Here is a 27,445-nt window from a genome sequence, read left to right on the forward strand (position 1 = left end):
CAGCTGAATAACACAAGGCTAAATTCTGTATCCGCTATTCACTAGCTGTTCCTCTTTGTGCTTGGCCGTGGCCAGCACTGCTTGACCTCCAAGCATACTCCCCTAAGGGGCCTTTCTGCAGGGCCCGAGTCACCCACCAGAACCCAGGCAGTTCTGTCGCCGTCTGGGTAATGGGGACAACAGGCATCTGCTGACTCTTCACTTCTGCTTTCTCCAGGAAATGAGCAGAAACGCAGCTTGAGTGATTCATAGTGAAACGCTGTTGGAGACTAACAATGCTGGCCGAGCCCTCTTCCCCCAGGCCTGAGGGGCTGTGGCCCAGTACGGGGGCACCCATGCCACCTGAATTCTGCAGGCCTTGACCGCCACACCTCTGGGTAGGTCACCTTGCTCTCGGCCACACCGGGCCAGGCCGGAGATGGGCATGGAGGTCCTGTCGGTCAGGGTGGGGCCTACTGGCTGCCTGCTGGAAAGCTGAGCATTGGAACACTTGTGACTGCCGGTGCCTGATCTGGGTGTGTGGATGTGGGAGAAGAGGCGAGCTGATAAGCAGGAAGTGTGTGGCGGCGGGGGGCGGGGGAGGGGGGCGCGGTGCAGGGCCATTCTGATGCCGGGGTCTGCCCGCGTGTCTGTTACTGTTGGAGTGTGCTGAGCCAGGCTGGGCTCCAGCTCCATTCCTCATCCTCTGACCGCAGGTCAAGCCCTTTCTCACGGTTCTGCTAAGGAAGGTGACCCGCCACCCCAGGGACAGGCTGGATGTGAGCCTGTCTGTGCTAATTCCCAGGGATGGGGAAGGGCGGCTGACTGTGAGACTCCTCTGCCCGGCCCCCTGCGCAGGCCTCTGAAGGGTGCTGAGAAGTGTGGGCCACTCCAGCCTGGTCACCACGAGAGTTAGCTTTGTCCTGGTCCTGTGGTCACTCCCCGGGGGTCTGGTAAGTAGGTGCCTCTTCCGGCCTCCCTCTCCTCATGTGAATTACCACATGAAACCTTAGAAACAGCAACTGATTAAGCCGGACCACCTGGCTCACAGAGAATTTGCTTTTCTCTCCTCCTGAAATCAGACCTTACAGAACACTGAACCAATCCTTTGTCCCAGCTTCTGGGAAGCCAGGAGGAGCTAATGCAGCAACTAAGGATTTCATGTATTACTCTTTCCAAGGAAGCTTCGATGCTGACATGATTTTCTGCATAATCATCCATTTAATTATTCGAGAGATTTCAAGAAATACTTATGGAGAGCCATTTCCTGCCAGGCACTGTTAAAGGCATCAGGGCCAGTGGACGGGGGCAGTTGTACTTGGCGTGATGGGCTGAAGTGGGATGGAATGCAGAGGCCTGGGAGTAGGGGGTCAGGAGGCCCAGAATGTGCATGCCTTCTGGGTGGAGACCTGAAGGAAGGGAGAGTCTGAGCTCTGTGGTTTTTGAGAAATATTTTTGGCAGGGGAATGGAGAAAGGACGTCAAAGTGCAGTGCAGGGGGCCTGGTGGAGGCCAGTGGGGCAGAGAGCCGTGAGGGGCAGGCCAGGCGACTCAGCCAGAGAGGTAAGGAGGGCCTTCCTGTTCAGTGTGAGGTCCTGGGCTGTACTCCCTTAGACTTCATGAGTTTCTAAATGTTGAGTTTATAGAAAAGAAAATTTAGAAACAGTGTATAGGGTATGAGAAGTATCACCTAAGTGTGTTCTTTAAAGATCATCAGCATCAGGGGCGTCTGGGTGGCTCAGTCGGTTAAACGTCCGACTCTCGATTTCGGCTCAGGTCATGATCTCACGGTTTGTGGGTTTGGGCCCCATATCAGGCTCTGGGCTGACAGTGTGGACTCTGCTTGGGATTCTCTCTCCTTCTCTCTGCTTTTCTCTGTGCTCTTCTCTCTGTCTCAAAGTAAATAAATACACGTAAAAAAAAATAAAAAAAATATAGCATCAGCATTTTTGAGGTCCTTCACAGGCTTATCCTTTCTCTCTTATCAGAGAATGTGGTTTCCCAGATTTCGGGGCTTGTTGTTCCCTTGCTTTTCTCTATCGTTTTAGCTCGTATATTTAAATTGCTAAATACGTGTTAGTTTTGCATGTTTTTGAACTTTGCAAATAGGAATTAAATATTTTTTTAAGACTTGCCTCACTTGCTCCCAATTTTGTTTCTGGAATTCCTTCATATTATTCTGTTCTATATAAATATATCTCAATATACTTCCCCGAGTTAATGCTGATGGGCACTTGGGATTTTTTTTTTTTTTTTTTTTTTAGGTTTTTGGTTTTGTTTTTCTATCACAAGCTGCTAGGCACTCAGGATTTGTGAGTACTGCTAGGGCTCTGCTTGTACGTATATCCCAGAGCATGTGTGCAAGACTTCCTTAAGGTATGTCCCCTCAAAGTAGAATTGGTGGGTCATGGATTTTACATACCTTCACCCTTACTGGATGATACCAAAATGCTTTCTAAACCAATTGCTTCATTTTGCCCACCCATGAGCAATATGTTCAAGTTTCTGTTGTTCCCACATCTTTACCAGCATCTGATATGGCTGGAGTTTTAATTTTTGCCAATCTAGTGAAAATGAAAATCCATCTGTGGTTTTTTATTTTATTTATTTATTTATTTATTTATTTATTTATTTTTAAATCCATCTGTGTTTTTAATTTGCACTTCCTGAATTACTAAGGTTGGGCGTCTCTTTATATGCCTATTGGCCATTCTGGATTCCTTTTCATGTTCAGATCTTTGGCCCACTTCTCTTTGGGGCCATCTGTATTCTACCCTGTTGATTTTCCATAATTTAATACATATCTGGATATTAATCCTTTGTTGTAAATGTATATTGTAAATATTTTTCTATTGCTTGTGCCTTGTCTCCATACATTGTTTGCAATTTCTATTAGTGACCAAATTTCTTAATTTCAAATGAGCTTCATTTATCCATATATTCTTTTATGATATACATGTGTGCTATCTAAGAAATTCGCCTCTGCCATGAAGTCATAAAATTACTCTTACATTATTTTTTTTATAATTTTGCCTTTCACATTTAAGTGTTTTGTCCCATCAAAAATGATTTTTTACATTTTGTTTTGTTTTTTTCCCATATGGATAACCAAGAGTCTTAGCTCTATTAATTAAAAGGCCATTCTTTAGTCACTGATCTACACCAGCTTCATTATAAATCAAATTGTCATGTATATGCAGGTCTGTTTCTGGGCTCTCTGTTCTGTCCATTTGTTGATCCCCTTGCCAATACTATATGATATGATTAACTCTAGGCTTACAATGAATTTTGATATCTGAAAAGAGTCTTGTTATTTTTTTCTTCTTCTTCCATTCTGTCTTGACATTCTTGGTACATTCTTTCTTCACATGATTTAAAAACAGTTTATCAGATTCAACAAAAAAGCTATGTTCAGGATTGATCGAAAATACCATTCAGAGAGATACAATATCTTTATGAAAATGACGCTTCCAATTCATGAACATGGTTTGTATGCTCATTTGTTTAGATGACAAATATTCTTTAGAATATTTGAATAAAATTTTCTTTAAAATATTTGATAAAATTTTATAACTTTCTTTATAAAATAGTGCATATTTTGTCTAGAATTATTCCTAAGTGGTGTATATATTTTTCTATCATTTTAATGGTCACTAAAAATACATATTTTTGACTCACTGATGTATGCTTGCATTTTAAAGAAGAATCATTTTAGCTGCTTTATGGGCAGCAAAGGAACAAGCAAGACCATCCATTATAAGGCTGTTGTACTAATTCAGGCTCCAGGTATTGGTGGCTCCCCCCAAAGGGATAGTAGAGATAATGAGAGGTGGTCGGAGTGGTGAGTTCTGGATACTTTTGAGTGTGGGATTTGATGATATTTTAAGTGTAGTGTGTGGGATAGAGAAGTTGAAGATGACTCGAGGGCAATAGGGAGAATGGAATTGTCAGATCTTGAGCTAGGTCAGGGGCAGGAACATATTTGCAAGGTGGCGGTTATTCCAGAATATAGGTTTGAACAAATAAAAGTGGAGATGTGTATTAGACGTCAAGTGGAGAAATGAAGTCTTGGCACCCCCTGTCCCCATCTTCATAGCTGAAAAGCAAGACAGATTGGTCTTCTCGGGGTTCTAGGGGAGATATGTTGCGCAGGAGGGAAAGAAGGAAGGATGAGCCCCTCAGAGTTCTTGAATCACACTCTAGAACTTTTTAGAATTTATTTATTTACATTTATTTATTAATTTACAAGTGGGGACTTGCCTTTGTTGTCTCCATTTCTTATGCAAACCATCAAAATGCATGGGCATTTTGCACCCGTAATGACGTTTCCAAGGCAACACTCCGAAGCCCTTGGCTGATGGCCCCATTTGAAGCATCTGCACACCTGTTAGAAGCTTAAGTCTCTAAGTCTAGATCCGTGCAACCCAATACAGAAGCCTCTAATCATATCTGAGATATGGTCTGTCTAAACTGAAATGGGCTGTAAGTTTAATATGTACATCAGGTATCAAAGATGTTAAAAATAACAAAAAGAAATGGGAACTATTTACTTAATACTTAAAAATATTGATTGCATATTGAAATGATAGCATTTTGGATATATTGGATTAAATAAAATATATTTTAAAAGTATATTTGAATAAATGGCTTAATTATGCTCTTTACTTTTACTTTTTAAATGTGGCCACCAAGACTATTTTACATTACACATGTGGCTTGAATATGTGGCTGGCTTTGTATTTCTTCTGGGCAGTGCCCTTCAGAGGTACTTCGTGTTTTACGGCCAGAGGCTTTTGTGGGAAACAGCTCAAGAAGGATGGAAGTTAGAGAAGTGAAAAGCCACTTGGCCCAGATAATTCCAGGGAGAAAGGAAGGATGAAGGGTAAGAAGAATAGATTTCGTACTTACAGTAAACCAGACACTGGGCAGAGCACTGGAATTAGTCCCGTATTTCATCCCCCAAGTGAGATCAGTTTCATTACTCCCATTTTACAGATGGGAAAATGGAAGCTCAGAGGTCCCTCCCTCTCAGACAATAAGAGACTCAGCTGAGATTTGAATTTAAAGCCCTTGCTCTTTGGGGCACCTGGGTGGCTCAGTCAGTTAAGCATCTGACTTCAGCTCAGGTCATGATCTCACAGTTCGTGAGTTTGAGCCCCGCATCTGGCTCTGTGCTGATAGCTCAGAGCCCGGAGCCTACTTCAGATTCTGTGTCTCCCTCTCTCTCTCTGCCCCTTCCCTGCTAGTTCTGTCTCTCTCTCTCAAAAAATTAAAAAAAAAAAAATAAAGATTAAAAAAATTAAAAATAAAATAAAGCCCTTGCACTTTGAATTAGGCACCACCCTCCCTGTGAACTGAGGAAACACTTCTGGTAAGGAATAGTGAACTTTGGGCAGAAGTGTGGAAACTGCTCTTCCCCATTTGCAAATGATTCACAGCAAACAAAAAGATTGCCTGGGAATCCTTTTTATCCCAGCATTGCCTATAACAATGGGCTCAGGGCATTCCATTATTAGGGAATGAGAGAGTCAATTACCGGCAATCCACCGAGAGAATGATTCTTGGTCATTAAACGGATAATTTAAGGGTAAAGGCAACACAGACTATGTTTATGATATGATGATGGACAACTGATACAATGAAAATGTCTATACATCAGTTATAAATAAAATATGCTTCCAAGTGAAATGTAGTATGCAAAAAAGAGGAAATACTTGTTGAGTTTTGTGTTTTTTTTGTTTTTTTTTTTTAATTTTTTTTTTCAACATTTATTTATTTTTGGGACAGAGAGAGACAGAGCATGAACGAGGGAGGGGCAGAGAGAGAGGGAGACACAGAATCGGAAACAGGCTCCAGGCTCTGAGCCATCAGCCCAGAGCCTGACGCGGGGCTCGAACTCACGGACCGCGAGATCGTGACCTGGCTGAAATCGGATGCTTAACCGACTGCGCCACCCAGGCGCCCTGAGTTTTGTGTTTTTAACATAAGAAGAAGAAAATTGCCCAAGTAGCACCCGGATAACAGTTTAAAGGATAGGCACAAAGTATAAAGAGATAGGCAAAGATGAATAAAAGTATGTACACATGAAGAAACTGTGTTATGAGGTTGGTCAGAGCCTATCAGGACTTAGTGAGGTCCGAGCATGCTACAGTGAGCCCCCACAGGCTTCCTCCTACGACTCTTTTTGGGTGTGGACCAGATCAAGGAGCGAGGGGCCCCAAGTGCAGAAAGCAGCTGGCTGGGACATGCATGTACTAAGGGCAGGGCGCAACCACCCTGCAGCTCTGTTTCTGTGTTTCTGCCCAAATAATGCATTTCTTTTACTGGGGTGGGGCTGGGGGGTTGTCCCGCCTCCTCCACAGGTGCCTGAGGCTCCTATTTTCTGCAATGCATCCAGCGCATGCGCAGTAACTGCCCTGGTGGGGGTGGGGAAGGACCGCCACCTCTCTGAAGGAGGCGAAGGGTGAGAAGAGAGCCAGGAGGTGCGGATGGGCCAAAGTCCTGATAATGAAACGGAAAAAAACAAAGCAGGGGCAGCACTCTGCAATCAGAATACAGAATCTTGTAAGTTTTAGCTTTTCCTTTCACATACCTCCAGGAAACATTTAATTCTGTAAATTAATGGAGGGGGGCGGGCAGGTACCTCTGAGAATGATTCCGCTGCTGCATGGGGGAAGGGATCTCTCTCAGAATCTCCCATCTAAAATATCACCTTGGTTCCGAGAAATACTTCTTCCCTTGCACAATTTGAAGTGTCTGAATAGTCTCAGTTTTGACCTGTGTATTTAATGTGATGATCCCCTCCCTCTCAAAGTAATTACATAATTACTGGTCCTACCAGCATTTTATAGCTGGTGGAAACTTAGAATTGAGGATATGCAGGAATGAGAAAGGTAAAGCGTATTCAAGAGTAATGATCTCGCAAGGAAGAAAGTGAGGGGTGCCGTGGTTACTACAGGCAGCAGGTGATAAATTTGGGAATTCCAAAGTGCTCACTTTTATTCTGCTTGAGTCCACACACCGTGTCTGTGCACTTTCACTCCTGGGCTCCTCCTTCCACCTGCACCTGGAGATGATCATAACCCCGAACACCGGGGTGTAATTACTAAATGAGATCTTGTAGTAGGGATGTAGCATTGATGGATGCAAAGTGTTGTGACTACTTTTTAATCACAGGATGGCTGGGTGGTGGCAGGAGTTTGGAAGTTGGAGAGAAGGGGGTTATTTCTTGGTTGGGGCAAGGAAGAAATGGCTGGCCAAGGAAGCATGGAAGGTGGCAAGATTGGGTTATGTGGAGCTGAGGGAGGGGCATCCCAGGGAGAGACTCCTGAGTAAAGGCAAAGGATCAGATGATGAGTGAACAGTTCATTTGGCCAGACCTCATTGGGAGTGCAGTGGGCAATCAGTCAAGGAAGGATGTTGGGACATATCATTGAGGGCCAAGAGCTTGAGAGTGTTCCTTGAGAACATGAGGAACCACTGAACACAGTTGAGCAAGGGACTGATGTGATGGGGCTGTGCTCCTCAGTCTGACACTGTGGGGTAAGTGGGAGACGTTGGGGAGACCAGAGGCAGAGAGGCCTGCCATGGCAAGGCGGGAAGAGAGACGAAGCAGCAGTGGGCTCACCCTCCCAGAGCCATTTTCCCATTTCCTGTGCATGTAGAAGAATTAGGTCTAGGTAAGAAATTATTCCCTGACACGTCCGGAAATTCACTAGCTTGTAGGAGACTCGTTCTGGTTAAACACGTATCCAGGTCTCAAAAGAGAAATGTGAAGGCTCTGAACATGAAGGTAATTTTGAAAAGTAAACCTTCATCGGTGGACAGACCCTTAAGGAGCATTATTCCAGGTGCTTTATGTGACAGGTGGGGAAGTCAGTCACAGAGGGGCCTAACACCCCTGCTTCCTGACTGCCAGTAATGCATTTCCTCTGCATTTTGGTGAAGAAACATCACAGGACAAAGTTGCATCTGAAAATGTCTCTTTTTTGCATGAGCCTAGAAGCAGAGTTTTCTGGATCCAGATCTGCCTAGCACGGTAGAGGACAGGGAGCCCAAGACAACTAGTAAGTTTCTTTACGGGTGATGTGGGCAGTTTGTGCTCTTGCTTTTTTTGTGATTTTTTTTTGATCTACAAGAATTAAAAATTAATTCTTTAGTATACTAATGAGTTCCACGAGAATTAGGAGATGCTTAATTCCTCCCAAGTCAGGAATGCACACTTCCATATACGTTTACAAGTTTAAATAGCGATTTTTGTATTTATTTTCTAACCAAAGTATACTTGAAATTAAAAAAAAAATTTAATGTTTATTTATTTTTTGAGAGAGAGAGGCAGAGCTTGAGCAAGGGAGGGACAGAGAAAGAGGGAGACACAGAATCTGAAGCAGGCTCCAGGCTCTGAGCTGTCAGCACAGAGCTGGATGCGGGCCTCAAATTCACAAACCAGAAGATCATGACCTGGGCTGAAGTCAGACGCTTAACCAACTGAACCACCCAGGGGCCCCCCTTTTTATACTTGAAATTCAATGAGCTAAACAGAAGGGTTGTGTGAGCTAACCATTCCTGGAAAAGTTTTCATCTCTCGAACCTTAACAAGTGGTCTGAGAAGTATAAAGGGTGCTACAAAGTCCCTGGCCATTTCACTCCTCCCAAGAATTTGGACGATGAAGAATGGGATGGGGGCAGCCTAGCATCTGGAGACCTTGACCCAGCCCCTCCTGGAGATGTGATCTGTACCCTATTCCCACCCCCTCCCCCTTGCGGTAGCACAAAACCACTTGCGGTCCAACATCACCTCTCCCATCCCGTTGTGTGTCCTTCCTCAGGGAGCAGTTCTCTCTAACCTGTCCACAGGCTTATTTCTCCTCCACTCAGGCTCCTTCTCCAAAGCCCTGGCTTCTGTGACACCTCTCCTACCACCTGCTACCCTCCCCCTCCCCCTTCTCACCTCGAATGCCAGCTCCTTTCCTCTGCCCCCTTCACTCTGGGTTCCTGCTATAAAGGGTGCATTGCAGGCATTGAATTGTGGCATCCCTTTACCTGCCCCCACCCCCTTCCTCAGGCTGTGAGCACCTGGGGGCAGGGACTGAGCCCTCTGGGCAGGCCCAGCATCTAGCATGGGGTCACATTACAGGGTCCATATCACTGTCTGCTGAGAACCCCACGGCGACTCCCAGGATAGCTGCATGGAACATGACAAGGGCATTACTGGCATTCCTTTTGCCACACACACCCTTCCCCATCCTTGCTCCCTGTGCTCCAGACTCTTTGAATCTCTACCCTCTTCCCCGAACATGCATGCTTCCCGGGGTGCTTGGCTTCCGGAGCACCAACTCCTCATTTCTCAGTGCCCGTCATGGGGACCATCTTTTCAGAGAAGTCTTCCCAGACCATCACGACCGTCTCCAGACTGGGCCAGGAGCCTCTGCTGTGCCCCACAGGCTGGACACAGCCTGTCCAGCACCTACCCCACTCTGTCTGTTTCCTTGCTGTTCTTCTGCACCACTGAGTGTGAGCTGTCAGGTCTAGGGTGTGGACCAGGGACAGTTCCGCTCCTTGCATGTTTACTAATCAAACATCCCACCCCATAGAGAAAGCTGTAGAGAGCCGCAGTTCTGGTGGCTTAGCCTGGAGGGTGAGTGCTTAATGCTGGGCGTGCTGCTGGTGGCAGCCCAGGAGTGGGTGGCCAGCTGGTGTCCACCTCGTGCCCGGGCTAATCAACCGTTGGCCTTGTGGTTCCCAGAGATCAGCTTTTACCTGGGGGTATGGTGAGACCACAGGGTCCTGTTCTATGAGGTGGGGCCACACGGCAGACCTGGCCCCAGACCTCCTTGGACGAGGGATCAGCAACACCTTTGCAAGTCCAGCCAGGGGAGTCCTACTAGAGTTTCCAGCTGGTGCCCAAGGTACCCCCAAGATATATTCTTACCATCGTTGATGACTGTGTCAAGCCAACCTGGATTGGTGGAAGGGCATGAAGAGCTTTGAAGTCAGAAAAGTCTGGGTTTGCCCTTCTGATGCTTATTCTGATTCTGATGCTTGTTAGCAGTTTGATTTCAGATAAGCTAGCTATTTTCTCTGAATGTCAATTTCTCTGCATCTTGCTTTCCCCATCTATATAATGGGAATAATCATACCTACCTTATAAGTTTTCTAAGATTAGAGAGCAGCACTGATAACTGCTAGCAGATGCTCGTTCAGTTATGGTCATTTGTACTTAAGCAACACTTCCCTATGTTTTAGTGGGCAGCGAGCCACAGATTCGCTCCCACGATGGAGTGGCTCCCGATTATGGGGGCTGGGCTTCTTGTCACCTGTGCTGTCACTGGCCCATGTCTTTGTGCAGACAGTGACAGCTCAGTTACAGCTAAGCTTTGAGGATCTGGCCAGGGGAACTGCTCCCTGGCCATTTTTGGCAATGTGGAAGTCAGTACACATAGTGAGATACAGAACCAGGGACCCTCCTGCAGGACACGGCAGGTTCCTATATTGTGTTGCTGTTGCCAAAACCGCAGAGGTGTGTGCTAGCTAGGAGGGCTTGGACTGGAATCAGAAAAAGGAAGTGTTGAGGGCCGTGGCAGGTGCAACCTGCCCAGTTCCTGTCAATCAGGGTCCCCATCTTAGTCTTCAGGGGGAATTTCTCAACTGCTGGAAATAACCGAGGCATTTGAGGCAGGATGTAGAGCCCTGGGCTCTGCTGTTCTCTGCTTGTGGGCACTCTCAGCCCTTGGCTGATGGAGGAGGTGGGACCCTTGTTAACTGGAGAGGGCTTGGGGCAGCAGGTGGCTGCTGGTCCTTGCACTGGAAGTGGATGTCAAGGCTCAAGGAACCTCCAACACCACTCGTTTCCGTGCGCCTCCCACCACCCTGCGTCCCCCTCCCCCACATTTCCTCCCCCCCCTCATCCTGCCATTGTCCACAGGGATGCTCATCACAAGAGGGGTCCCTCTGCACATGCTCTTGTACTTGCCCTGGAGCTGGCTCTTGGGGACAGCGCTCCTGCTTCTGGTCCCCATTCTTTATCTTCAAGATGGCCAGCTCCCCATCTCTGGCCCTGTCTCTGTGCTCTCCAGGATGAACCCCAAGGCCTCGATTTAACTCACTTAGTGTCCTGCCGTCCATTCAAACCAGTGCCTTGTTGTGAGAAAACCTGAGATTGGACACACTCAGCAGACAAGCAAGGAGGGGGGTGGTACAGAAGGGAAACCAGGTCTAGGGTGGGGGCAGCTTGCTCTGGCCACAGGGCTGGACCCTCAGAAGTGACTGAGGTCCCAGAGCACACCCACGGAGGACTATTTGGATGTAGGCTTCTCCAGGAAGTGCAGGCAGATTTTAGGAACCTCAAGGCAGCAACACACAGAATGGGAGTGGGTGCACAGGGCAAGAGGAACAGACACTTTGCACACATCTAGCCTGCGCTGGAGGTGATCTTATGTGTGTTCACTTGCTTAACTCTTTCCACAGCCTTGTTTTATTTTCTTAATTCATTTCTTTCTTTCTTTCTTTCTTTCTTTCTTTCTTTCTTTCATAAATGTTCATTCATTTTTGAGAGAGAGAGAAAGAGAAAGAGAATGAGCGGTGAAGGGGAAGAGAGATGGGGACAGAGTATCTGAAGCAGGCTCTGGGCTGAGAGCAGTGAGCCTGATGTGGGACTTGAACTCGTGAACTGTGAGATCATGATCTGAGCTGAAGCTGGACGCTCAGTCGACCAAGCCACCCAGGCGTCCCTTCCAACAGCCTTGTAAGAAGATATCATTCCCGTTGTACAGGTGCAGGCATCGAGGCTCGGTGACTGTAAGTCACTAAGGCCGAAAGTTCGGGAGAGGTAGAGCTAGGATTTGAATCAGATTTGTCCGATGCTGCTCTGGGTCTGTCCGTGGAGCTGGGTAGGGATGGAAGGAGACAGGTCCAGCCTAGAAGTCTAGGTTCAGGGTGGTGATGTTATCTTACTAGGGAATTAAGGCTGCCGTACAGCCAGACTTAGAGGCCCTATTCCCAGACATCCTGAGCTGGCCCGCTGGGGGCCCTGGAACTCTTGGCACCCGCCCAGCTCATGGTTAGCCCAGGAGCTGCTGTCTGGCCTCCACGCACAGCTCTGGGAGGCTTTCACGATGTTCTCCTCCAGTGGCTTGCCACAGCTTCCCAGGCCTGTCACCTCTCCTGGAGATGCGTCGAAATCACCTGAGACCTTATAGAAAGCATGCTTGCCTGGGGCCCACCCAGACCAACGAGGTGGCAATCTCCGGGAAGCAAGGCCCCCTAGGTGGTTCTGGTGTGCAGCCTGGGCTGGTGAGGACTGCTCCCTTTCTAAACTCATCGAGCAGTTCTCCATCCCTTCAGATGATATCATACGTCCCTTTTTCTCTGTGTTTCCAAAGTGATCCTTCTAACCAGAGTGGTCCTCACCCACACCTGGGGTCTATGTTAGCCTCCTGGCTCTCCCTGCTTCTCGTTTCTCCCTGTTCTGGGCCTGGCTTCGCGCCAGGCAGGAATAACATTTCCAAAATGTGTTTACTGTGTTGTTCTCCTCTTCCAAACCTTCAAGATCTGCTCGTTATCTAGAACAGTATGTGTGTGCTGGCCCATTCTCCTGGTCCTCATGACTCGGCTGCACCGTGGTTTCCCATAATGCCCGCAGTCACGCTTCTCCCCTCCAGAGAGCCTGTCTGCTTGCACTGGTCTTGTTTCCTGCTCATGATGCTGTTCCAGCTCTTTAGCTGGTCTTGGTTTGTGCAGATCAGGCGGGGATGTTAGTGAAGCCCCCTTTGAACAGCATCCTCAGGGGGATTCCCAGTTCCACATGTTACCGACGACCTCTTTCTCCCGGAGGGCCCATGGTTCACGGTTATGTATCTGGTCCTTGTTGAGTTTGTTCTCAGCTGCAGAGACAAGTTGGAGGGGCACATCTTTTACCCATCCCTCCTCCCCCCAGTCTGGCCTCTCCTTGTTTCTAAGAAGGTACAGCCCAATGCTGTGCCTGCCCCACAGGACATGCTCAGCAAATCCTGATGAATTCAAGGTATGCAGGAAAGGCTGTCTGGTGGGGGGTTCTGTGGGACTTTATTCAACACTGTCATGCTGCTAAGCTGCCTTATTTTACCCAGAATAATGTCCTCAAGGTGTATTTATGTTGTAGCATGTATCCAAATTTCCCTCCTTTTGGAGGCTGACAAATACTCCATTGTACAGATGGACCACATTTTGCTTATCTGGTCATCTACTGACGGACAGTTGGGTTGTTTCCAGCTTTTTGCTCTTGTGAGTAATCATGTTCTACATGTGGGTATACAAATATCTATTGACGCTCTGCTTTCAATTCTTTTGGGGTATATTTTTACTTTTTTTTTGTAATGTTTATTCATTTTTGAGAGACAGAGAGAGACAGAGCATGAGCGGGGAAGGAGCAGAGAGAGAGGGAGACACAGAATCTGAAGCAGGTTCCAGGCTCTGAGCTGTCAGCACAGAGCCCGACGTGGGGCTCGAACTCAGACTGCGAGGTCATGACCTGAGCCGAAGTTGGACGCTCAACCGACTGAACCACCCAGGTGCCCCGATCTTTTTACTTTTTATAGTTGGCCCACCTTGACTATTAGTTCAGCCAAGTTGACAAAATTATCATTAAAAATATAGTTTTTTTTTAAAGAGGGACGACTGCATGGCTCAGTTGGTTAAGCGTCTGACTCTTGATTTCAACTCAGGTCGTGATCTCACTGTTTGTGGGATTGAGCCTCATGTTGGGCTCTGCACTGACAGCGTGGAGCCTGCTTGGGATTCTCTCTCTCTCTCTCTCTCTCTCTCTCTCTCTCTCTGCCCCTCCCCCACTCATTCACGTGCATCCGCACCTTCTCTCTCCAAATGAATAAATGAACTTAAAAAAATTTGGTGGGCAAGTGGATGGGAACTTATGGCGTAGTCTCCATACTTGGCCAACATGGGAGCGCCCCTGAGTGAGCTCTGTCTGTGTGAGGCTGGTGTTCATGGGAACTTGGATCCTGTCCCTACCTTGTGACATCCCGAGGAAGGAGGTGGTATGGTTAGGGAGAAGGATGGGGGCTTTGGAGCCAGCCATACAACGCTTGCAAGGTGGCCACCTGGAGAAGCAACCAAACCTCTCTGCATCTGGCTTTCAGCTGTAAACTACTGCCTTGCTCTTTGCTCCCTCAAGGGCTGTTGTTGGGAAGAGAAGGTGAGGTGATACAGAGATAAAAGGTAGGGCCGTGAAGAAGTGGGTGGTCAGAGAGGTGAGGTATTACCGTGATGAAGTGTATAGCTGTCTTCCGTTGCCCTGGATATAACCACGGGGGACGGACTGAGACCTCCACCGCCTCTCCTTCTAGATTCTTCTGTGAGTCCTCTTTCCACCTCAGAATGTTTGTATTTTTTGTAAGCCAGGTTTATCGAGGCGTAATTTACGTACAAAATGCGTTACCCTCTTTAGTGTGGGCTTTCTCGTGTGATTGTACGGTGAGAAACGGGGAGACCACCTCTATCTTGAATTTTATCGTAGCCGCTCTTTGTCACCAGGTCTGAGCTGCTCCACAGAAGGCACTGAGTCCCAGGCTTCCCTGTGACCTGCCTGGTTGGAGACTGGCTCCACATACCTTCCTGCCCCATTTCCCCCCAGAATGGCTTCCTGACATCTTAGCTCCAAGGGCTGCTAAATCACAGCTTTACGTCCTGAGCTTTTACCTGTTGGCAAATCACTTCACAGAAGGTCAGGGATGAAATGGTCAACCGAATGTTGGTTTCGCAGCCCCCAAGCCTCACCAACGCGGCTGATTCTCTGGGCTTCAGCACACAGCTGCAGGCCGGAGGCCCTGGGTGCTCTGCTTCTGACACGTTACAAAGCAGAGCTCTGACAATGTCATGTTCTGCAGGGTGGGTGGGCTGGGAGCGAGGATGGTCAGCGATACCCACCTGAGGGGGCCCACGTGGCCCACTCCCAGCCCTGGGAATCCCTCCCTCTACTGTCACTGCCGACTCATCGTCTACTCCCCGTGCACGGACAGGGGATTCTCTCCCCCGCACCCCCCACCCGCCACACACAACCGCAGGCCCTCAGCCCCCTCAGGTGCCTCTCCAGCCGTTCGGCACTGACTCATTGCCCTACATCTCTTCTGCGGTCAATGCATCGAGGCCAGAGGGTGGAACTGAGATCGCCGGGGCCATTTCAATGAGGAGACACCTAGTTTCAGAGAAGGGAAGTAACTCGGTTAAGGCACCACAGCAGCCCAGCTGCCCTGTGGCTCCCATCTCAGCCCTAAGGCTCCCCTTCGGCTTGGGGGCTGTATGAGTGGGCAGGTTCCTGCCCAGTGCCTCTCTCTTGCTGCCTCATGCAGGCTGCAGGAAAGCAAGGCCTCTGGTCTGCCTGGTGGGGCAGGGGAAGAAACATGACTAAACTGTGCGTTGCGTCACATGCCGCGAGCCCGACCCAGACAGGGAAACAGCTCACTGGCAGAGAGGGGGCCTTGTTGTTCCTGGAGTCCCCCGAGGCCCCCTCCCCCCACAGCTTCGAGTCCTCTGGTTCTGCCAAAGCTATCTTTCCCTTTACCTCACTCCATCCCCACCTCTGCCTTGCCTGCCCCTGCAAACTCCCACCTCTCCGAGAAATCTTTGTAGGATGGCATGTCTTCCCTCAGCCTGGGTTACCTGCCAAGCAGTTGTCCAAGCCCTTCTGTGTACCCAGGGCCTCAAACCAGCCCTCGTTTGAGTATCACCTCTGGTGAGCATTGCTGTCTGCAGACCCAGGATGGACTCTGCTTTGGCCCCTGACTGACAACAGGGCCCTGGAGAGGTCACTTCTCTGCTCTGAGCCTTGGTACCAGCTACAGATGAAGGCTGATAGCTTTGACCTTGCTGGAAAGCAGGAAGATTCCATGAATTGGTGCAGGTAAATGTCTGCACCAAGGAGGCACCAATAAATGCCCATCTACCCTCCACCATCCTAGAGAAGACATGTGCCAACACTGACTTAATCCCGGTACCCCTGGAGGGGTCCTGTTACTGTCCCTTTTTATAAATGAGGACACAGGCACGGATGGGTTTCATCACTAGGTTTAAGCCCGTTGATTCACACTGAAGAGGCCCGGTTTCAGAGTCTGTGCTCGTGGCCGCTATGCCGCATGTATGAGAATAAAATCCATGGAAGTCTGAGCCTTGAAGTGGTGTTTGTTTATTTTTTTGTTGATTTTTGGCAAAAATGCCCCCAGCTCCCATTCCCATAGGGTGAAGCCAGGGAGGTGGGGTCAGGCATCTGCTGGGTTGGAACCTATTTCTTTTTGAAATTTTGATATTTGTTCCTCATGGAGTTTTTGGCATTAATTTTGACTTTTAAAGATACTTCACTAAAGCGTTATTTTTCGTGGCTGAGATTTTTGACATCCCTTACATCTTGTGACTGAAGTAGGTATCTTACTTGCCTCACTAATCCCAGCCCTCCAGTGGACCTCCCCCCAGTTTAGCCTGTTTTGCCCTGGATAAGAAAGTGTTAGCACCTTCTTACAAGAAGGCACTTTTGATAATGAAGTGGATTAGAATGATTTCTTCTTGCCCATTCTTTGCGTAGCCCCGAGAGGTCAGTTACGCCTCATGATTTTCCTTTTGCAAATAAAACTGAAGTAGGTCTAGGGTGATGAGCAGAACCGAGAGGGGGGATGGCTACAGCTTGACATGTGAGTTAGACAACTTCTCCGTGGGATTTCATGGATCCTCATTTGTCAGAGATTCTTGGTTTTAAAGCCTCTTTATTCAGGGAAAAGCGATTCAAGTGTTTCACTTCCGTAAATATGGCTTCTTAATTTCAGAGGAAACCTGAAGGGGTTTCTGATATCTCCCCTGGACATCCAGCTACTTTCCTCAGGGCCACACTTTCACCTTATCTTGTCACCTGCCTGTTCTGAAAATGTGCGTGGCTGCGAGCCTACCGAGGCGTGTTATTGAATGAATCTATTTAGTAGCACCTGGTAGGTGTGACCGCAAAATGTGATGGAGGCAACACTTAGCTTGGCTCTATCAGCCATCCCGTGCATTGGGGTGTCTGTGCTGGCTCTGTTGGGGATGGAGAGAGGGGTTTGGACACAGGGATGGTCCAAGTCTGGGGGAAATTCAAGTAGAGATCTTGGAGCGTGGGGGGAAAAAGTTGTTTTGAAGAGGAGTCTAAACTACAGACAGAAAGATCCGGGTGCCGTCAGCATATAGGTTCATTCATTCGTTCGTTCATTCATACAGTAACATTTCATTGAGCGTCTATGCTGTGCCACCCCCCGGCATAGGTGCAGTGACTTCCTTCACAGAGCTAGCATGCAGTGCCTATGTGGCTCTCAGGGGAGTAGCTTGAGGGAACTCAAGAAATGAGGACACTTGGCATCTGACTCCAGAAAACCACTGCAGGGGCCCCTGAAGGAGACTGAGCAGCAACCAGACAGAAAGAGGACAGCAGAATATGTGGGGGGATGCAACACAGAAGCCATTGCTTTTGTGTGTGTGCACAAGTCAGCACCGTTGCTTTTTAAACTACCAAATGAGCAGGAATTAAAAAGCGATAAGTGAAGAAGAGTGAACTCCTTTTTGTAATTTTTTTTAATGTTTATTTTTGAGAGAGACAGAGTGTGAGTGAGGAAGGGGCAGAGAGAGATCGGGAGGCACAGAATCTGAAACAGGCTCCAGGCTCAGAGCTGTCAGCACAGAGCCCGATGCGGGGCTCGAACTCAGGAATGGCAAGATCATGACTTAGGCTGAAGTTGAACGCTTAACAGATTGAGCCACCCAGGCACCCCAGGAAGTGTGAACTCTGATACATTCTTGGTCAGAGGACTATACATTGATGCAGTGTTTAAGGAGAAGTGGCTTGGAAATACGTGTCAAGGTACAGCTATTTATATTCTAGGAATTTCAGAATGTATTAAATCTATTATTTGTTCATGGCTATAAGAAAGACTTAGACACAAGGCCTATGATTATGGTGTGTTTATAGTAGCGAATAATTTGAAACTACTTAAACACCTACGTGTAGGGGATTAATTAAATGAACGACCAGCATGACTCTACCGCCACCGTAAGCCATTCAAAATGAAGATGGGGCCCCTGGGTGGCTCAGTCGGTTAAGCATCCAACTCTTGATTTCGACTCAGGTCATGATCTCACAGTTTCAGGAGTGTGAGCCTCACTTTGGGCTCTGTGCTGATGGTGTGGAGCCTGCTTGAGATTCTCCCTCTCTCTCTGCCCCTCCTCTTCTTGCACCCTCTCTGTCTTTCTCAAAAACAAATAATAAATAAAAACAAAATGAAGATGTGGAGGACCTTCGACAACACGAAGATTCATGATACGTTTTTGTGACAAACAACATTCTAAACTAATTCATCAGAAAAATGGATTGCAAGAAGATATTTGTGATTTGTAAAACCAACAAGGGACAAGTTTCTTGACTATACTCCCTCCAAGCAACAACAAAAAGACAGGCAAGGAAAAATAAGCAAAGGTTATGAATAGTCAGAAGAGGAGCTGCGAATAGCTAAGAGGCGTCTGAGATGCTCAGACTCCTTAGAGAAATGCAAATTAAAATAACAAAGAGGAATCGCTTTACTTCAATCAGATTGGCAAACATTAGAGCACGGGTAATTAGTGAGATGGTAGAGGAGCCTGTGGGGAAAGTGTGGTCTGGTGCCAGCTTTCTGGAAGCATCTTAGTTCATGGCATTTAGTTGAATGAAACAGGTGTGTACCCTTGACTTAGCACTCCTGCCCCCAAGTTCATATGCAGAGCCGGTCACATCCAGCCCCATGAAGGGCCCCTCATGGGCATATCCAGAACAAAATTGAGTGCACTGTAGGAAGTCATGGGCAATCTGGCCATGACTGTGGAGCGAAACATCAAAGAGGCATGCGATGCCCACTTTGTAACAGGGGCAGCAGTTAGAAGGAATGCAGCTGACAAACACAGAGACGCATGCTAGGTCTGAAGGCGCAGTGCTGAGTGAAAAAGGGAGCTGCAGAAAAGATGCAGAAAGTCATTCAGGGAACTTGAATTGCCTGTATTCAGAAATTATATCACCTGTGTCATGTTTTGTTTTGTTTTTAATGTTTATTTTTGAGAGAGACAGAGCGACAGAGAGAGACAGAGTGCAAGTTGAGGAGGGGCAGAGAGAGAGGGAGACACAGAATCCGAAGCAGGCTCCAGGCTCCGAGCTGTCAGCACAGAGCCTGACATGGGGCTCAAACCCACTAACTGTGAGATCATGACCTGAGCCGAAGTTGGGCACTCGATAGGCTGAGCCACCGGCCCCACCTATGTCATGTTTTATAAAGACCTGTGTTGTTAAGCAGGTGGGGTGGGCGGGATGGGGAATGTGAGTGGGGAAAGGAGGGCTAAGGAAGAAGTGAATAAACTGACAAAGCCAGCCAGGAACGTGGTCCAGGTCAGGGAAGACTGTGCTGGAATGTGTGGCACCCCACCACCTGCCCCCGAGGGTCAACCCAACAAAGGAAACAAAACTCCTACCAAGCTCCAGCTAACCAACCATCAAAAGCAAAAAGTATAAATAAAAAGTTTGCTTCAACAATATTAGGGAGCATGTTTTTTTTAAATTTTATTTATTTTGAGAGATAGAGTGTACAGGCAGAGAAGGGGAAAAGAGAGAGGGAGGGAGGGAGAGAGAGAGAGAGAGAGAGAGAGAGAGAGAGAGAGAGAGAGAATCCCAAGCAGGCTCCATACTATCAGCGAGGAGCCTGATGTAGGGCTCGAACTCACGGACCATGAGATTATGACCAGAACTGGAATAAAGAGTTGGGTACTTAACTGACTGAGCCACCCAGGCGCCCCTAGGATTATGGTTTTTTTTTTTTTAATCAAACATATTCATAGATAACATGAAATACCAATCATCATTTTTCTGGGTAAGGGCAAGTTAGTGTCACAGACTCAGAAACAGCCAAAGAAAAACCAGTGAATTACTGAAGTAGTAATTAGTGAAAACTGTGCACATACCAAAAAAGACAAGTTTTCCAAGTGGGAACACTTTGCTCAGGGGTCTATTGTTATAAAGCAGCTTATATAGTGAGAAGGCACCGACTATTTATTCTTCGCAGTGATTGGTTAAAGTATTAGAATTTTCTTAAATGACAGGGAATTGGTCTGTGGTTGCCTCATATCAACCTTGGAAGACAGTTTAAGTTTTGTTTCTGATTTTCAGAGGGTCTAAGCAAGAAATGACTGAGATCAAGTTAGTTTTGCAAAATAAGTGACGTTAAGCTTTGCTTGTAGGACTAAACTGGTATTGTCCGCTCAGAGAATTTTCGAGGCTGGTTTGCTTATTTCAGTACTCGGTATGCTTCCTGATACTCTGTTCCTTTCCTACTTTGACACTGAACTTACATGGTTTTTGTAACAAGAAAATGAAGTTTGAGAGTAGTAAGTACATGTGTTGGAAGAAGCATCAGGGACTCGTGGAGTTGTGTACATAAAGGGTGAGAATGATTCAAAGAGGGATGGTTTATCTGGCCACATGACCCTTAGTTCACCCCCGATCTAGCCTGTGGGGGGGGGGTGTACTGGGCTAAAAATAAAGCGTGGCATAGCCCCTCAGCTGCCGTAGCCCAGAGAAAAATACTGGCGGGTCCGTTTCTTGTGCCCATCGGTCTGGTTGCTGCCCCATGATTGGTGGTTGTTGGTCACTGGACAGACTCCAGGATGGACTCCTACATGGTGACGTCATGGTTGGGGAGGGCTTCTTGCAGGAGAGCTGGACATTCTGGGCTCCACTTGGAGTTTCCTGTACTCCTGACAAACAAACAAGCATTTGTTGTGCTGGGAGTCAGTCATGACTCAACTAAAGACTGGGACAACTGAAAAGTCAAGGACACAAATAAAGGCACCTTCTCAAGGTTACACATCTGGCAAATCGGTCTTTGGCTACTTTCATTGCATAAATTCTTGTCCTCATGCCTACTGACCCAAGATCTCCAGCTTGCACAAGTCACCTGCGTGTGTGCTAATAAAGGAGGTCTTTTAAGTTAGCATGGGGGTTTAGAGTCCCTTTGAGGACAAAGTTCTCTAAAAATATTGAATGTGAAGCAACGCTGAGAATGAAAAACCTGTAACCTTTTAGACGCATATGGTAGAAGGAAGTTACAACTGAAGTACAGAATTGCATGCTTGTGCAAATACTGGTGAGGCATTTGTGCATATCCCTTCTACTTTGCTTTTTAAAAAAGGTGCGGCATCATGTAATAAAAACAAAAAGCAAGCTTTGGTGTTAACGGTTTGCCTTTCAACGGGATGTCCACCTGCCCATATGCCTTTGGCCCAGCCAGTTTCCTTCCTTATACAGAGAAAATAAGAATGCCCACCGCTCTCATGAGTCTGTGTAAAGAGCCCAGCAACAGTGCCTGGCACAAGTTAGATTGTCAATGTAAGTCACGTCTAAGTCAGAATCTCTTTTTTAAAAAGTCTCCCTATTTTAGTCAGTTTCAGATTCTTAGAGGAACCATCCTCAGTAGGAACTGAACTGAATGAGTACAGTACCTTGTCTCCCAATCAGCTTCATCGGGAAGTGCTGTGACAGGACTTTACATTTTTGTTTTTTGTTCTGAATTCAGATCTGCTTTGCTAAGGCATGGAGGCAGAAGATGTTTCAAGGGCTGAAGACAGAGCTGAGTGTCCAGGTTCCAAAAATGAAGGCCAGCCTGATGTTGCTCAGCCTGACTTCCCACATGGAGGCCAGTCTCCTGGTCCCACTGCTCTCTGGGAGATGCTAGAAAGGAAGTTTCTGGAATATCAGAAGTTGGCTCACGGAAGCCCGGCTGAACATCAGCAGAGCCTGTTGAATCTTCTCCCACTGTTCCTAAAGGTCGGTATTCTTGTTTTTGAAACCATAAGATGATATGGTGCTCTGGGGAACACTTCTGGGATGATCGGAAGCTGGAGTTGGTGGTTTTAATATCATCACAAGTGGTCCCTGGTGGGTTGCTTAGAGGGGAGTGTTTTGCTATTTAATAAAAATGGCAAGCAAGGCTCATCTCCAGGATGAGGAAGAGTTGGAAAGGACAGTTGGCTCTTGAGTAATACTGTCTCCTTAGTTAAAAAAATTATATTGTTCAACCACAATCCCAACATAGGAGCCAGAGAAAGACCAGCTCCTCTGGAGCTAGGAAAGGAATGTGTTTCCTGGGGTGCAGAGTTGGTGGGTAACCTCAAACACCAGCATGCCAACAGTGGGGCTTGGGAGAACCTGGTCACAGGCCCATGAGGGAAGCCCAGGTTGTCCACTGGGCTACCATTCTGGCCAGTGGCAGCTGGTGACAACTTGGGTGCAAAAGATTCCCTTTTTTGTCTCAGAACAAAGGTGCTGCCTGTGAGGTCTGCTTTATAGTTGCATATATTGGAGTTTAAGTTGCAGAGTTGGAAACTTTAAAAAAAATTTTTTTTATGTTTATTTATTTTTGAGAGAGGGCGATAGAGTGTGAGCAGGGGAGGGGCACAAAGAGAGAAGGATACACAGATCTGAAAAAGGCTCCAGGCTGTGAGCTCTCAGCACAGAGCCCGACGCGGGAGATCATGAGATCATGACCTGAGCCAAAGTCAGATGCTTAACTGACTGAGCCACCCAGGCGCCCCCAGAGTTAGAAACTTTTTATGAGAACTTAGTTTTTGCTTGACTATTGATTTGGGGTTATTAAAAAGAAAACATATAGCTACATTCAAAGCTACATTCAGAGACTATGAGATCCTTTCACATTTGAAACTAGACTAAGACAGATGGAGACTTTGGCAGGTTTTTATTGGAAACCCCCTTGTTGATATATCTCATCTAATTTATTAGCCAGAAATAATTGAGAACCTCCAAAGATGGGAATCTTCTTGAGATCATATTTCTAGGATACATTGAACACTTAGGCATGTCTTTCTATAAAAAATTTTGCCAGGTAGCTTACTGTCCATTAACTCATTGTTTTCCTCCATCTTTTGGACTTATTATACCCCATCTATTTCATTTCACAGACTGGATAACTGGAGCATAGGGAATGTATAGGAAAAGAAGAACTAGGTTAGGAGACACAGCTCAGGTTTCTCATTCCTAACCCTCCCTGCCCTGATGACCCTAGCTTCTGGGGGGGTGGGGGTGGTTGAGTCTTCCCCAGTTCTCAGGTCAACTTTGCTTTATGGAAGAAAAAGTGTGAGCCACTTCCTGCCCCCCACCAAAATTTGCTGGAAGTGAGTGGATTCGGCCATTGCCTTGTCTCTTTCCTACCCATCTGGGCAGCCATAGCTCTGGAAAGGACTCTCATTCAAGAGCCAGGGCTTGGTCCTTCTTTACCTCTTTCCAGATTGTTGATTTTAAGTTCATTCATTTGTTATACATATATTCATTAAGCTCTTATACCCTGTGCTGGGGCCTGGGGCCCAGCACTAAGCACTAAGAAGACAGATAGAGGTTTTACTGTCATGGAATATTTAGTCCAGAGTGAAAGATACTAAATAACACCCAGAATGTGTTTTGTCTGGCTTCTAGGGGTTAACAATGACTTTGTGGCCCTTTTTTTCAAAATGGAAAGTTTTCACATGAAAATCAGATTTCCAGTTTTCTCTTGAAAATTTTGGTAGATGCAATACTGATAATTGGGTGGAGAGGGTTAGGGGCACCCTTTTTAGACAGAAGATGGTCTCTACTTCTCAGTTTTTCTCCAGTTCCCCCATTCCCCAATATCTTTCGCCCAACACACAATACTCATTTATGTTACCTGATCTGTAGGCATTTGAGCTTGTGGCCTCATGCATAACAAGCAGTTCCTATCACTGAACTTTGATATTGGTTCATGCCTCCCAAGCCCTGTTCTTGTAACTAGAGACATAATGGCCCTATTGTTGAACACATGGACTTTGGGGCCAAAGAGGGCAGGTGTCTCAAGTCCTGGCTCCATTGCTAATTAGCTGTGCATCCTTGGACAAATGATTAAATATTGCTGAACCTCAGTTTCTTCATCTGTAAAGTGGAACCAATAGCACTTTGCTGGAAATCTGTGAGGGTAAGATTAAGTGATGATTGTAAAGTTCACAGCACATGGAGAGCACAGTCATTACCTTTCTACCAGCCTCTAGGATACTAACTGTGTGTGTAGTTTGAGATACTATTTCCACCATTCCCCAAACTGCCAACACAATCTGATATGTTTCGAATCCCTGAAGCTCACCTCTGATGAACCCTGCAGAAGCAGAATTATTATCATTTCTTAAAATCTATATTCTTTTATTAAGCCCCACATGTCTACAAACCTGTTGTTTCTTTTAAGCTGTAACTAATAAAACCCCACCAGAGCCAGAGACCACAGGCTTCTTAATTAAGAGTTGGGGTGGGGCACCCAGGTCGCTCATTCAGTTAAGGGTCTGACTCTTGATGTCCACTCAGGTCGTGATCTCATGGTTGTGAGGTTGAGCTCTGCATTGGCTCTACACAGAGTACAGAGCCTGCTTGGAATTCTCTCTCTCTCTCTCTCTCTCTCTCTCTCTCTCTCTCTCTCGGAATAAATAAACTTAAAAAAATAGTTGGTAGTGGAAAGTAACATGGGGAAGATCAGAGGGTTTTTTGCCTTTCTTTCTATCTTTCTTTTCTTTTCTTTTCTTTTCTTTTCTTTTCTTTTCTTTTCTTTTCTTTTCTTTTTTCAGTATAGTGCAGAGAAAATCTGATGACAAAGAACATCCATATGTTCTTATGAACATTCCATATACTAGGAATACAGGTCCTTGTATAAGAAGTCAAGCTTGAAACCACTCTGTTCTGAATTTTATAACCACAAAACAGTGTTCTTCAAGGTTGCCTATAAAGAACTCCCTTGGAAATATGAGAATTTCAAAAGTTATGCTAAAGCCTTAGTTATGCATTGGTTGTCATGGTAACCATGCCCCCACTGGGCTCTGAGACAACCGAGTGTATCTAAAAGAGTCTTGGACTTCTTTGTTGGGTGGAGCTCAACTCTCTATACCTGACTCTTTTCACTTTGGGCCCAAGGAAAACTAAGATTATCTGGAATATTCTTGTTTTTGTTTGTTTCTTTTTGAGAGAGAGAGATAAAGAGAGAGAGAGCACAGGCACGAGTGCTGGGGAGGGGGAGAGGTGGGGGAGGGAGAGGGGCTGCCATGTGCCTTGACCTGGTGAGTCTTGAGATTTGATAACAGGCATTGTTATCAAATGCCTCTGACCCTCTCAGAGCTGCTTCTTTCACATCTTCTTCCCAAAGAACTTCCCTTTAGCCTCTTTGGCTTTGTCTCGCGTTTGGTTCCTCTGAGCCTACAGTGGACAACGTTCTCCCTAACTCTGCATTAACTGCTAGGCAAGTACAAGGATGCACTTGGTTGGCTCTGAACTACCTCCAAGCCCCATTGCCTCCCAAGTTGAAGGACAACTGTGGGGTTGTTAAAAAGTGAACCCACTCAAAATTTTGGATACACTGTTGGTAATAAGGAAAAGCCTAATGTAATTTCAGGGCATTGGACCCCTGGCAAGGAACGGCTCTGAAAGGATGAGTCAGAAAGGAAGTTCTCATCCAGAACTACAGGCTTTCCTCCCCCACCGGTCTCTCTCAATGTCAAAGAGAAGTTCTTAGCCAGGGCAGGTGATCAGTTTCACTGATAATCGCTAGTAATATTCACCAAACTCTAACTACCTAAACTAGGCATTTTGTTTAGTGTTTATAAGCCCCCCTAATAACTCCATGAAGAGAGTGCCATTTTTTATCCCAGCCTTGTAAATGAGGAAAGAGAGGTTTAGAGATGTTGCATAACTTGGCCAAAGTCGCTTAGTTGTTAGTAAGGAACAGAGCTTAACCTGGACACTCTGGCCAGGCCTGTGTCATTCACCACTGGGGTCCCTCAGGCAGTGCTGGGGTTTTTGTAGAGCAGAACTCATTTGGTTCTTTTCCTGTCTTATGACTCAGTGGACATATGGCTCTGCCTGGCTAGTACCGATATTCCCCTTGGGTACAAAAAGGATGTCATCCCCTATACATGTGATGTCTAGATAGCTCCAGGAGGTTGCAGACAGGGAGGTTTTATTGCATCACACAGGAAGCAGCACAGAGCTAATGACTTCTTAGCGTGCAGAACAGTGTTTTTAGGAAAGATTTTGTTGACTGTTGTTTTCATGCCACGAGCCTTGGGCTTTGGTCTTTCTAGAACCCTTCCTATCATAGGATCTCACACCAAGAGAAGAAGGCATTCGTCTAGCAAGCATGGGTAGGTCCTGCTGGCCTTTAGGTTGAGTTTGCTTTTGGGGAAAATGAACCACTTCAGGTGCTCACACTGCACGGAGATAGTTGGTAATAATAGACATGGGGAAAGCTAGAGCTGTGGGTGTGGTTGTTGGAGATTGTTCTTAGAATATGTACTTTGAGGGAAAACAGGCAGTGAGATAGGGGAACCCTGGCAGTTAGTGTAAGACTCCTCACTGTCTGGGACAGACAACCTGGGGGTGGGACACATGGGGAAAAAGAGAGAGAGCTGTGGATGTGGTAGCTTACAGATGCTGAGAATGAGTCTATACTGCGCCCTTCAGGAGATGGCATCTATATCTCTTCCCCTGGGATCTGGGTGGATTTGTGATGGCTTAACTAATGGAATAGGGCCAAAGTGATGTGTGCGGGTCCAGGCTTCAGAGACTTGCAGCTTCTTCTTCCTGTCACTTGTCACTCTTAGAACTCTGCTGCCATGTTGTGAGGAGGTCGAAGCAGCCCTGAGTAAAAGCCTATATGTAAAGGAACCAAAGCCCCTGACCTTGCTGCTGACAGCCAGCACCAGCTCGCCAGCCGTGTGAATGTGCCATCTTGCAAGTGGATGTCTAGCCCGTTAGCTGCCCCAGCTGCAAATCCATGAAGAAAAGAAGCCACTCAATTTTGGGGTGGTTGTTATAGAGCAGTCTATAGCCAGAACAGTGGGTAACAGTGGAGGGAATCATTCATTTCCTAGTGCGGAGGGATTGGAATTAACATTAAATCAGTTGTACTTGGACGTGTGTTTGTACACGTGTGTGTATATGCATGTGTGCAGATACACAGGTATGTACAGGTGCTCTTAGACTAACAGCTGTGCCAGTGGTGTGGAGTTGATGCCATTGAGCGTGGTCAGTCATTCCCACAGAAGCCACACGTGGACCCAACTGAAAATGGAAGATAAAGAAGTAACATTAAACAGAATAATAAGGACGACCAATAATCATTCCCAAGTGTAGTGTCCAGAGGGGGCAGTGAAGGCGTGTACCCTTCCTTATCCATCCCTGACCTACCCGCCCTGAAGTGGGGTCTGCAACATGGTTTATTCCCATCTCAGAGAAAGAACATTCTTGTTGTGTTAGCGAAGTTTTGATACATCATTTTTTAGAAAGGAGAGGGTCAACCTTGTCACACTAGCAGGGGAGATTCACATAAAGTCTCTGACATGTGTTGAACTCACTTAAGGACCAAACCACCAAACTCTGTGGTAAT

General features: G+C 46.7%; 1 protein-coding gene across 6 annotated transcripts in view; it reads left to right on the plus strand.

Annotated features, from left to right (window-relative positions):
* Window positions 1–176: 176 nt before the first annotated feature.
* The window catches only part of WDFY4 (WDFY family member 4), a 295,121-nt gene continuing 267,852 nt past the window's right edge, over window positions 177–27,445 (plus strand). For 2 of the 6 annotated variants that reach the window (XM_086680248.1, XM_086680247.1), the window contains exons 1-2: window positions 177–377; window positions 21,572–21,822. In XM_086680248.1, coding sequence (XP_086536374.1) covers window positions 21,589–21,822 — 234 coding nt within the window. In that variant the 5' untranslated portion in view covers window positions 177–377; window positions 21,572–21,588. Of the gene's footprint in view, window positions 378–600; window positions 933–954; window positions 1,542–21,571; window positions 21,823–27,445 lie in introns of those variants that run through there. The other 4 variants (XM_086680245.1, XM_086680243.1, XM_086680244.1 and 1 more) reach the window with 4 other exon arrangements.

The sequence above is a fragment of the Puma concolor genome, chromosome D2 (genome assembly GCF_028749965.1).
Source record: "Puma concolor isolate L17-30 chromosome D2, mPumCon1.1.hap2, whole genome shotgun sequence".
In the NCBI taxonomy this organism is placed as follows: domain Eukaryota; kingdom Metazoa; phylum Chordata; class Mammalia; order Carnivora; family Felidae; genus Puma; species Puma concolor.